Genomic DNA, 13728 nt, shown 5'->3' on the forward strand with positions numbered 1-13728 from the left:
TAAAGGTCCAGTCACAAAACGACAATGATCTGCACCTTTCCCATCACCGAAAAGCCTGCACACCAAGAGCGCATGAGTGTGAAAACGAAACATTCACGATCACGGAACAGTCTCCGGCGCTGGATCCATGGCTCAGTCCACCATCTCCGTCGCTGTCCCCACAGATAGTTTCCCATGGATCACGTGAACGCGCCGTGCCAGGCTGTGTGGCAACGTGATGGCGCCACACCAGGCTATGTGGCGCATGGTGATCACTCCGTGCCATGTTCTGCCATTATACGTGATGGCACCATGCCAGGCTGTGTGGCGTGGGGCAATCGCTCCGCGCCAGGCTCTGCTATACTCCAGAGGACATGCACACGCAGCCACAAATGGCTTGGGAGGTGGACAAAGGTCACCCGCAACACTAACTTGATAGAATAGTAAATATTTTATTCTTTAATTTCCAGGTATTTGCAGGCCGGTCTGAGTCAGCCAAAGGACGGATATGGTCCGCAGGCCGTAAATACCCAGGTGTGGTTTAGAGGAAGGATTGCATTTCCGCATTTCCAAAATGTCACAGAAAACCACTAAAAAATAAATAAACATACTTAATTCTTTCACCAAAACATCAAATCTAGGCTTGCATTTTAGCTGTACCTTCTGGCAAATTGTAGTATCCTCATATACAATAAACAATAATGATAATAATAATAATATTAAAGCAAACAGAGCTCTGGTATCGGAATAGTATCAGCTTCAGCGGATATCCACATTCAGGTATCAGGACTGGCTCGGGAGTGAAAAATTGTGGAACGGTGCATCCCTATCCACAAGCTGAAATTACCAAGTGATTAAAATATGGACTTTGGCCATAGATGACCGTCATATCACCATCCAAGAGGTGGGAATAAACACAAGTTTGGTACATTCCATTTTGAAAACAAAATGGAATGTTAATGCTGCAAACGTTAATGCTGGATTATGGTCACAAATATACGTTTTACCAGTTCCGCTAACGCCTCACTGGTACAACTCAATTTGCGACGGTAAAATCCAGCCTAATTTCACAGGGCTGTTCTTACTTAGGTTGCATATGGGAAACTTGTTTTTGGTCACTTGCTTTAGCTGTGCAAACACCAAATACCTACTCTGAGACCATAACGATGCTCGTCCCACATGTGCTATTGTAACCTGCGTCGTTTCATCCCAGTCTAAGCTCAAGCTCACAATCACCAGGATGGAAGACAGGTGAGCACACGAACCATGAGACTAAAACCCAAGGCCCCCAGCCTTTGTCACTAGAGCGTCTGTTAGTCTTGGGGAGTGAGGTTTATTTAACTTTTTCTGCACAGCACCACCTACTGGTCTCTGTTACACTATGTCTATACAGTTGCTTTAAGCTGTAATCAAACTGACTTTGCACAGTTGTCCCAAAACACTGTGAACAAGCACACCATGTAACTGGTGCAAGGTCTCAGCAACATCTATCGTATCAAGTTTGATCATGATTCACAAAGACCATGTTGAGTTCTTGTATACACTTGGCTTTAGAGGCTCTGTGCCCTGGTGCTCAAATTTGGAATTGCAATGTGCCCAACATTGAATATATCTGTGATTTTGGTGAGGTGACCTAGCTTGATAAATGAAGCCTATGTCAAGATTGGTTGGTAAGGTTAGACCTTATTTGTGGCAGCTTTGTTGTGATTTGGCACTATATAAATGAAATAAATTAAAACTGAATTGAAAAAGTGTAAAAAAAAAACAAAAAACAAACAAACTAACAAAAAAACAACCAAACAAAAGCAAAAAAGAAACTGGACGCTACACCATCGTCTCCAGCAGACGGACGGCTGACAGGATGTCAAGATATTGTGTAAATTACGTTTCAGAGACTGTAAAACTCACTGTCAAACTTGCCTGGGGTCTTACTGAAGTTATCCCTGTGCACCAATGTGCATCTTGTGCCACATGGTCTTTGTCAACATATTGCACATTCATCAACCACATGGACAGATGGACACACAAATGAAGATAAGCAACTCCTAAACCTGTTCTGCCTTCTGTGGTGAAGCTATAAAAAAACCTGACCAGAATTAGTTTTAGACAGAAAAAAATTACAGTTGTGAGAAAGAAACCTTTTCTTGTTAAATTATCAGTCAATTATCAAAGATGTTTATTATAGCTGTAGGTGAGCACTTGCATCTAAAATTAAAACGTACAATAACAAGTACAAGAGTACTCAGTGGAGTGCTGAAAAACAGTAGGTTGCAACAGCAGCTTCTTCTGGTGGATTGAACTACATATGCTTTGAGCATAACCAAGGATCAGCACGCACACAGATCATTCAAAAACACTGTACTGTCCGAATGACTAAATATTTTTGGCACCTACTGTCTGACCCCCTGGTGTAAAGCTGCTTCATGGTGTCGTACAGGCCAATGCGGACTGAGGCGAAACACATCTGTCTGTGCAGGCCTGCCACCAGCCCACTGTAGAGGCTCCTTGGCCCTTCAGTCTTCACCATGGTGAAGATGGTACCAAACACACCTCTGTATTTTGCCCTCTGACTTGGTTGCATGGACTTGGATTCACCCTGAATCTAAAGGCAAACAAAATAAAAATAAAATTGCACATGCTATAAATCTATTTATAAATGGACAGATTTTTGGCATTGAAGAAAAATCAATCTGTCAATCAAATGTGCTTTGATAAGATTATTTCAGTGAAATCAGTGTCAATGCTCCAAACATTTGATAAACATTTATCCTTTCTTTTCAGATGGTGGGGCATGATAGTGTTTCTGATTCTAAAGGGGAGCAAGAAAAAGGTTTGAACAGCACTAAATTTGTGGTAAGGTAGAATGTATCCATCCATGTTGGTTAATTTTCCTTTGCATTCAACCAATCACAGCACAAGTTAACTGCTGGGAACAGTCCAGAGACTAGTCCAGGTCTACAGGCAGTGGCATGAACCTAACGTACATTTTGTTGATGGTGGATAGAAATCCATGCAGATATGGGGAGAACATGACAATCACATACAGAAAGTGAGTGACCTTTTTGGGGACCACTGCATCAAAAAGGCTGTCACAGTCGGTAATGGACGACCTTTCAGGGAGCCACATTATACAAGTCCAAATGATAAATTCAAAGAAATTGTGACTGTATGGAAAATGCAATTAAAAAAACCCACTGTGTTTTTTTTGTTTTTACATTTTATAGTAAGCCCCTTTGGCTTCTCCGTTGTTTCACTCAGAGTCACAACAGCAGATCCAAGGTGGATCTCTCTGGTGATTTGGCACAAATTTTGTGCCAGATGACCTTCCTGATGCAACTCCACATTATATGGAGAATGGGCAGAGGTGGTCTTGAACTGGGACCATTTTCACACTGGAAACAAGAGCACTAACCGTTTAGCTCCACCCCTGCCCATTTTTACACTTACAGTTGTATGTAAAGGTTTGGGCAACCTTGATGATTTCCATGATTTTCCTTTATAAATCATTGGTTGTTTGAATCAGCACTTTCAGTTAAATATACAGTGGGGAAAATAAGTATTTGATCCCCTGTCAGTTTTTCCCACCTACAAAGAGTGGAGACGTCTGTAATTTTTATCGTAGGTACATTTCAACTGTGAGAGACAGAATCTAAAAAAAAATCCAGAAAATCACATTGTATGATTTTTAAATAATTAATTTGCATTTTACTGCATTTGAACACCTACCAACCACCAAGAATTCTGGCTCTCACAGACCTGTTAATTTTTCTTTAAGAAGCCCTCTTATTCTGCACTCTTTATCTGTATTAATTGCACCTGTTTGAACTTGTTACCTGTATAAAAGACACCTATTCACACACTCAATCAATCACACTCCAATCTGTCCACCATAGCCAAGACCAAAGAGCTGTCTAAGGACACCAGGGACAAAACTGTAGACCTGCACAAGGCTGGGATGGACTACAGGACAACAGGCAAGCAGCTTGGTAGAAGACAACAACTGTTATGATTATTTATTAGAAAGTGGAAGAAACACAAGATGACTGTCAATCTCCCTCGGTCTGGGATTCCATGCAAGATCTCACTTTGTGAGGTAAGGATGATTCTGAGAAAGCTCAGAACTACACAGGAGGACCTGGTCAATGACCTGAAGAGAGCTGGGACCACAGTTACAAACATTACACAGTAATACATGATGCTGTCACGGTTTAAAATCCTGCAGGGTAGCAAGATCCCCCTGCTCAAGCCAGCACATGTCCAGGCCTGTTTGAAGTTCACCAGTGACCATCTGAATGATCCAGAGGAGGCATGGGAGAAGGTCATGTGGTCAAATGAGACCAAAATAGAGCTTTTTGGTATCAACTCCACTTACCATGTTTAGAGGATGAGAACAACCCCAAGAAAACCATCCCAACCGTGAAACATGGGGGTGGAAACATCATACTCTGGGGGTGCTCTTCTGCAAAGGGGACAGGACGACTGCACCGTATTGAAGGGAGGATGGATGGGGTCATGTATTGGTGAGATTTTGGCAAACAACCTCCTTCCCTCAGTAAGAGCATTGAAGACAGATCATGGCTGGGTCTTCCAGCATGACAATGACCCCAAACACACAGTCAGGTCAACTAAGGAGGGGCTCCGTAAGAAGCATTTCAAGGTCCTGGAGTGGCCTGGCCAGTCTCCAGACCTGAACTCACTAGAAAATCTTTGGAGGGAGCTGAAACTCCAAACCTGAAAGATTTGGAGAAGATCTGTATGGAGGAGTGGACCAAAATCCCAGTTGCAGTGTGTGAAAACCTGGTCAAGAACTACAGGAAACATCTGACCTCTGTAATGGCAGACAAATGTTTCTGTTAAGCTCTGTTTTTCTAGGGGGTCAAATACTTATTTTATGAAATAAAATGCAAATTAATTATTTAAAAATCATACAATGTGATTTACTGGATTTTTTTTAGATTCTGTCTCTCACAGTTGAAGTGTACCTACGATAAAAATTACAGACCTCTCCATTCTTTGTAAGTGGGAAAACCTGCAAAACTGACAGGAGGTCAAATACTTATTTTCCTCACTGTATCATATAGCAGACAAACACAGTGATATTTAAGAAATGAAATGAAGTTTATAGGATTTACAGAAACTGTGCAACAATTCTTTCAACAAAATTAGGCAGGTGCATAAATTTGGGCACCCCAACAGAAAAAAATACATCAATATTTAGTAGATCCTCCTTTTGCAGAAATAACAGTGTCTAAATGCTTCCTATAGCTTCCAATGAGAGTCTGGATTCTGGATGAAGGTATTTTGGACCATTGTTCTTTACAAAACATCTCCAGTTCAGTCAGAGCAGCTGTCCTTATGAATGACCACTACACACATCTGCAGCTATTTAAAGGATCCACAAGCAACACAAACAAATAACAATAATGATAAATTATTAACAATCATGATACAACTTAATGGAGACTCGGTAATTTACAGCAATTTGTGAAAGGTAAACTGTACTAATACACAGTTGTGGTGTGTGTATGTGTGTGCATAAACAGAAATGTTTTAATGACACTGTGATACCTTCCTTTGATGTGAAATTCTGCCTTGCCTTATTTTTCATTCCGCTTCCACCATGTCTGCCTTGACTTTTTTGAAAGAAAAAAAAAAGCACGGGTACAGTGTGACATCTGTGTGAGTTACACACATTCTTGTAGATAACTACCAGTGCTGGGAAAAGGTGTATAGTTGGTTTGTGAGTGTAGCCATCATGTACAGGTGCGTCTCACAAAATTAAAATATTGTGACAAAGTTTAATATTTTTTTGTCGGGTATTTCAGACAGCAGAAATTCTAGTTGAGTGCAGCAGCTATACTAGGGGAGCTACGACCACTACCTTTGTACCCCCCCAGGACTAAACCAAACCAACTTTTTTAGGTTCCTTAGATGACCCCAAAACACAATCAAGCTGTTCCCAAAAACAAAAACCTGCCTCAAGCCAGTTATCCAAGATGGCATCCAAGATGGCTGCCAAAATAGAGTTTTTCACTAAAACACCTTTAAACAACTTAAATATCACAGAGATTCAATGGTAAGGCTCTATTGGCGGCCATTTTGGACGCCATTTTGAATCTTAAACCAATAAATGAATTTAGTTTAGGCACAAATGAGTTTGCTGTGACCTGCAACAGTCTTCCCACTGAAACTGACCTTTGTCACCATTTTTGCTGTTTTCACCCCATAACTCCTGAACATTTAGTCTAGAGCCCGACCGATATGGATTTTTTGAGGCCGATGCCGATAACGATATTTTGATGAAAAAAATGCAGATAATCGATAAATCAGCTGATTTGCGGATAGCCAATAAATCAGCCGATATTATTATTATTTTTTTTAGATGAATAAAATGTTCTTTTTTGGACCCTTAACAAAAAAGGTATGAGCTAAAAGCTGAAGCTTTGTCTTCATATTGATTAACTTTATAACAGAGAAGAATTTTCAAGTTCAAAAAATGCAAAAATGCAATTGGAGCAGTTAGGGGGCTATTCAAATGGGCCAACTAGTAAGATATCACTCCTGGAAACGATCTTTGCCATATCACGTGAAGTAAATCTGCCCTACGATTGGATTTTGGAAAACCATGTGACAGAGAACCAATTGATTGGAAACTCACATTGTGCATGTCATCACACATCTTCTATGAGGAGTACCAAGATGGCCGATGGTGGATCAAAAGTCCGCGGAGTTAACATTTCAGCAAAAAAAAAAAGTAAGTTTCTATTTCATATCATTAAAAAGTTATTTACAATTTAGTAAAGCTTGGTCCCAGCCTTCGTATACGACGGCATCGGCCCCAGAGGGTTAATGGTGAATGGCAGTAATTCCCAAGACCCTTCCAGACGACCACTGAATCTGAATGTTTCAACCTCTTAGTAGTAAACAAAAGTTTTTCATGCTAGAAATAAGGTCTACACAACCGGGGCTTAATAAAAAGCGTGACCAACGTAATGAAGCACATTTGACACATTACTACATAAACTGAGCTAATCAAATTGAGTTGAACTGAAAGGGGAGAAATGTGGGGTGAATGTAATCGCAAAGTTATTACAAACAACATCCTTATAAACTTACTTGTATGCTTTTGTCAGCCGATCAGTGCAGTGTGACGGCGAGCTACGGGGGCCGGTGAAGAACACATTTAAGCAGGGGTGTAAGCAGCTCTCAGTTGAATGGAGTCAGAGCTCCATCTACTAGACAAACGGTGCAAGAACATTTTACATTGCCAACACAAACATTATTTCAGTAACTGCTGTGTTTATGAGAAATTACTGGCATTCTATCGGCAAAATTTTGGCCGATAGTGAGTACTTTGAAAAGGGCTTATATCGGCCGATAATATTGGCCGGCCGATATATAGGTCGGGCTCTAATTCAGTCATAGATAATCCAAAATCTACCTTTTTGGAATGGTTATGATCAGACAAATAATGTAGTGTAGTTTCAATTTGATTGGGGCATCTTTTAACTTTGACCCCTGTGTAATTCTTCAAATGACCCTTACCTGGCTGCCTATTGAAAATTCAAATGGCTCGTTGGCTATTTCAAAAGAGTAATGTCTAAGGAGTATTTATGCCAACTTTGGTGCTTGTATCACTATTCACAGGACCGTTTCAGTTATCCGATGCACTAGTTCCAATACATAGAAGCTAAAATGTTTACTTTTTAAAATTTAAATTTTGATCATTATCGCCTATAGCTCCAGAAAGTAGAAAATTTGCATCTCAAAATATTAGAATATTTCAGAAGATCAGTTTAAAGCATGATTATAATTAGGGAATAACACTGTTGTGTCTAATGATTTGCAGACATTCATGCTGGATTTTACGGTCGCAAATTGAGTTTTACTGGTGACGCATTAGCGGAGCCGGTAAAACTCAATTTGCGATAGATAGATACTTTATTCTTCCCTGAGGGGTAATTCAGTCATCCATTCGCTCATAAAAACAACTACACTTCCAGTCATCTACAATGAAGAGTATTAAAACAGAGCTAGAAAAATAAAATAGAATAAAAAAATTACATTAAAAATCAAATTAAAATTTCCACATTCCAGTCCAGTTGTGGCAGAGGTGATGTGTGAGTGTGTGTGTGAGACTGATTCAGGATGCAGTGATTCCTTGATCTGAAGAAGTGTATGTGGATGGCTGCTGCTCATTCTCATCCATGACATCACTGCTTTCTACTGCTTTTGTTCTTTTTCTTTACAGTGAAAAAGTTCTCAATATTTTGAGTCCTTTCATTATGCTCTCTCACTATTACTGTCTGCCCCTCAAGAAATCATATTGCATATTGTTTGGTTAAGATACTTCAAGTCAGAAAATGACTTTTACTAAACTGAAACATACAGGCAAGCTATCACATGTGGATCAAGAGCCACCATGCACAGACATGTCTAGGAATTTCAAGTTATTCAATTTATATAGCGCCATATCACAACAAAGTGCCTCAAGGCACTTCACACAAGTAAAGTCTAACCTTACCAACCCCAAGAGCAAGCACACAGGTGACAGTGGTAAGGAAAAACTCCCTCTGATGATTTGAGGAAGAAACCTCAAGCAGACCAGACAATGGGCTAGTTATTGGATTCCTGGTGCCAACCCACTCCTTAACCACAGACTGTAAGAAATGTCTTAAGGAGAAAAAGAACTGGACTGTTACTCTGTAGTCCAAAGTCTTCTTTTCAGATTAAAGTAAACTTTACATTTCATTTGGAAATAAAGGTCTGTGAGTCTGGAGGAAGAGTGGAGAAGCACAGAATCCATGGTGCTTGAAGTCCAGTGTGACGTCTCCACAGACAGTGGTGATTTGCAGTGCCATATCATCTGCTGGAGTTGGTCCACTGTGTTTTATCAAGTCCAAAGTCAACCCAGTTCTCTACCAGGAGATTCCAGAACACTTCATGCTTTCATCTACTGACAAGCTTTATGGAGATGCTGTTTCGCTTTTCGAGCAGGATGGCATCTGCCCACAGTGCCAAAACTCTGAGTACCTAGTTTGCTGACCATGGTGTTACTGTACTTGATTGATCCCACAGACAATCCCTCATAGATTCTTTAAGTGGTATTGTCAAGAGAAACAAAACAGACACCAGATCCAACAATCCAGATGACCTGAAGGCTGCTATCAAAGCAACCTGGGCTTCCAGAACACCTCAGCAGCACCAGAGGCTGATCACCTCCATGCCACACAGTGCTGATGCGGAAATTCCTTCTAAAGGAGCCACAACAAAATACTGAGTGCATCAATCAACATACTTTTCAGAAGTTGCATATTTCTGTATTCTAATCCAATTACATTTGTTCCCCAAATCTGATTGGTTAATCGTGTGAGATTTTAGATCATAAACTATCAAGCAGGCGTGGCATAATATTTGACCGTTTCACATTTGATGTATAAATCCGCCCCATGACCGCGTTGCTGCGCAGGTGTCAGTAATGGCACTGTCAGCTGAGAGCAACAGAAACTAGTATGATGCCGAAATGCGTGGATTTAACTGGATTGATTGAAGGATTTACCGTGGATTTAACTCAATGCAGCTGACGAGTCTGATGAGTACAGTCGCAAACTGAGTTTTACCGGCTCCGCTAACGCATCACGGTAACGGTAAAACTCAATTTGCGACCGTAAAGGCCAGCATAATGCCCGCAAATCATAAGACACAACAGAGTTATTCCCTAATTACTGGCATTTATTATTTCATTATTGGAGTTTAGTTGAGTTGATTTGATACTTGTATTGAGATTTTGAGTAAGATAACTTAAGATGATGTGTATTATTTGGGTAAATAAATAGTTGCGTTATTTATATCTTAACCTGCCATTCATCACAATCTTAAGGCTGCAAGGCTTTTTTTTTTTATTGTAATTTCAGTGTGCCACCCTTCAACAGTCTGTGCCCCTAGCTGGCCTCACCTAGGAAAAAAAAAATTTAAACATGCCTCTTACTCCAGCCTCAGTCCACTCCTTGTGAAGTTCCCCAAAGTTCTGAAGTTCTTGAATCGGCTTGGCCTTACAATCTTCTTAAGGCTTCATTTGTCTGTTGCTTGTGCATCTTTTCCGACCATACTTTTCCCTTCCAGTCAACCTTCCATGAATATTCTTTGATGCAGAACTCTGAGGAGCCAGACCTTTCAGCAATGAGCTTCTTTGGCTTAACATCCTTGAGGAAAGTGTCTGTGACTGTCTTCTAGACAAGTGTCACTTCAGCAGTCTTCCCCCATGATTGTGGTTGTGTGTATAGAACCAGATTTGAGAAATTTGTGGTATGGAGCAGTAGGCTTTAATTATGAAAATTAAAATTAAAAAATTACTGAAACATTGAGTGTCTATATACTAAAACTAGAATATGTCGTATTTTCACTCTCTGAAATATCTGACAATAAATAAATAAATGAAAATCTAACTTTTTCCACGATATCCTAATTATTTTAAATGTACCTGTATAAGAAGGCTCCCGGTTCAAACCCCACCCCTGCTACATTTCTCCATGTAATATGGAGTTGCAGCAGGAAGGGTATCCGGTGTAAAACTTGTGCCAAATCAACATGACCCTGAGTGAAAACAAGGGAGCAGCTGAAGGTAATTAGAAAGTGGGCGTGTCCCACCTGAGAAAACAGGAGAACAAATGTGGAGTTCCATGATGTTCAGCGTGTCACAGCATTTCAAGCCAAATTTTGTTTTCATCCAGCGAGCCTTTATATTTATATATTCATCCATACATTTTCTCTAATTGCTCCAATTAAAGGTCACGGAGGGGTGGGGGCATATCCAGAGCAATGCTATATATATATATATGTATATATATATATATATATATATACACAGTGAGGAAAATAAGTATTTGAACACCCTGCAGTTTTGCAAGTTCTCCAACTTAGAAATCATGGAGGGGTCTGAAATTTCCATCTTAGGTGCATGTCCACTGTGAGAGAGATAATCTAAAAAAAAAAAAAAAAAAAAAAAATCCGGAAATCACAATGTATGATTTTTTTAAATAATTTATTTGTATGTTGCTGCTGCAAATAAGTATTTGATCACCTACCAACCAGCAAGAATTTTGGCTCACACAGACCTGTTAATTTTTCTTTGAGAAGCCCTCTTATTCTGCACTCTTTACCTGTATTAATTGCACCTGTTTGAACTTGTTACCTGTATAAAAGACACCTGTTCACACACTCAATCAATCACACTCCAAACTGTCCACCATAGCCAAGACCAAAGAGCTGTCTAAGGACACCAGGGACAAAACTGTAGACCTGCACAAGGCTGGGATGGACTACAGGACAACAGGCAAGCAGCTTGGTAGAAGACAACAACTGTTATGATTATTTATTAGAAAATGGAAGAAACACAAGATGACTGTCAATCTCCCTCAGTCTGGGATTCCATGCAAGATCTCACTTTGCAAGGTAAGGATGATTCTGAGAAAGCTCAGAACTACACAGGAGGACCTGGTCAATGACCTAAAGAGAGCTGGGACCACAGTCACAAAGATTACATTAGCAACACATGATGCTGTCATGGTTTAAAATCCTGCAGGGCAACATGTCTCTTCCAGCATGACCATGACCCCAAACACACGGCAAGGGCAACTAAGGAGGGGTCAGTAAGAAGCATTTCAAGGTCCTGGAGTGGCCTGGCCAGTCTCCAGACCTGAACTCAATAGAAAATCTTTGGAGGGAGCTGAAACTCCAAACCTGAAAGATCTAGAGAAGATCTGTATGGAGGAGTGGACCAAAATCCCTGCTGCAGTGTGTGCAAACGTGGTGAAAAACTACAGGAAAGGTTTGACCTCTGTAATTGCAAACAAAGGCTACTGTACCAAATATTAACATTGATTTTCACAGGTGTTCAAATGTTTTTTTACAGCAATAATATATAAATAAATTATTTAAATCATACATTGTGATTTCCGGATTTTTTTTTTTTTTAGATTATCTCTCTCACAGTGGACATACACCTAAGATGAAAAAATTCAGACCCCTCCATGATTTCTAAGTGGGAGAACTTGCAAAATCGCAGGGTGTTCAAATACTTATTTTCCTCACTGTATATTCATTCTGCAAGCAGGTTAAAAAAATGTTTTAAATAAATAAATAATATATATATATATATATATATACATAAATGCACACACACATATACACACAAAACTTCCAAAACAGATTATTTAATTCAAATCAAATCTATTTTATTTATATAGCGCCAAATCACAACAAACAGTTGCCCCAAGGTGCTTTATATTATAAGGCAAGGCCATACAATAATTACATTTACATTGTGGTCCTTAATCAGGCAACAAATAATAAATGTAGATTGAAATATTATATATATATATATTAAAATTTCCACTTTCAAATATGCCATTTCAAAGGTAAAATTTCCACTTTCAAATATGCCATTTCAAAGGTGTGTGTGTGTGTATATATATATATATATATATATATATATATATATATATATATATATATATATATATATATATATATATATATATATATATATATATATATATATATATAAAGCCTCAAAAAGGTTGATATATACATATAGTTTTTAAATTTACTATTATAATAAATTATCATTTAAAAAGTAGTTTTGGAAAACACAAGTTTCTATATCTTTAATGAAAGTTAAAAACATTTTACTGCTGATATTTTTAAAATGTCTTGGGACTCTAACTTGGTTGGTCATTGAGCAGCAGCAGGCTGTGGTCTGAGTGCTGGAGCTCTGCTCACCTGCAGCCTGACTTTGGTTGTGTCCAGAGGAAAAGTGACCAGATCAGCCACACAGCCAGCAGCTCCCGCTGAAAAGACCTTGACCGCGGTCGGCGGGGGAACATCAGAGCTGGAAAAACCAACCATCGTCAGTCAGTCAGCTCCGAGGATCGATGCTCAACAAACCGAACCATCCACTCCAGCGTCAACTTTCTGGAGGATACTTGTCATTTTCAATGTGAGGTCCTTTTGTTGTAGTCGTGAAGCAGTCGAAATTCCCAGCTTTCATAGCGTTCTAAAACAAGTCTACAAAAAATAGTTTCCTGAACCTGTGCGCCCTGTGACGCAGTCTGACTAATGACACCGTCTGCAGCAGCGCCGCCCTGCTGGAAGAATAGCAGAGCTACACAGCGCTGTGAAAATACGTGGATTTTTTTTTCGTCCTGCAAAAGTTCAAAATTTGATCCCCCACCCAGTAAAATTTTCATTAATCTGAGTAACCATATTTGAACATTTTTTCCCTATAAAATTTTCCATTTTAATTAAGATATTCCATAATTTCTTTAATTTTACTTTATCTGAATAATCCTAAAATATTCAACCCTGACAAATATGGGAAAGGCTTACAGAAAATGACATGCTGATGTATTATTGATTGACTAAAAACGTCTAGGGTATGTTCAAATCCCATCTGATGCTTTACTGCGTGATAATGTTAACTGTAATAACCCAAAACACAAAAATGACTTATGTACAATGTACAATGATATTGTGTCCAGACTAAAGGAGGATAGTAAACCACTGTGTAACAGAAAAATAAATAACAGCATGTTAGACCCCGGTTGGAATGAACATGTGCTCTTTATCAGCCTTCCAGGGAAGCCTTTAAAAACTGGGCTGCCCGAGGTAAGGCATGGCCCTCCATGTGATCTTAAAAAGCAGGCTCTCTCACAGTTTAAATATGGTGTGCGTCTTATTAAGAGAAGTGAA

General features: G+C 39.4%; 1 protein-coding gene across 1 annotated transcript in view; it reads right to left on the reverse strand.

The window, feature by feature from the left end:
- Nucleotides 1-13049, reverse strand: part of LOC117508564 (mitochondrial uncoupling protein 2-like) — a 35058-nt gene extending 22009 nt beyond the window's left edge. The window contains exons 1-2 of the mRNA XM_034168349.1: nt 12760-13049; nt 2374-2581 (exon numbers count right to left, since the gene is read on the reverse strand). Coding sequence (XP_034024240.1) covers nt 2374-2581; nt 12760-12885 — 334 coding nt within the window. The 5' untranslated portion in view covers nt 12886-13049. The remainder of the gene's footprint in view (nt 1-2373; nt 2582-12759) is intronic.
- Nucleotides 13050-13728: the final 679 nt, after the last annotated feature.

Source organism: Thalassophryne amazonica, chromosome 4 (assembly GCF_902500255.1).
Source record: "Thalassophryne amazonica chromosome 4, fThaAma1.1, whole genome shotgun sequence".
NCBI classification, from domain to species: domain Eukaryota; kingdom Metazoa; phylum Chordata; class Actinopteri; order Batrachoidiformes; family Batrachoididae; genus Thalassophryne; species Thalassophryne amazonica.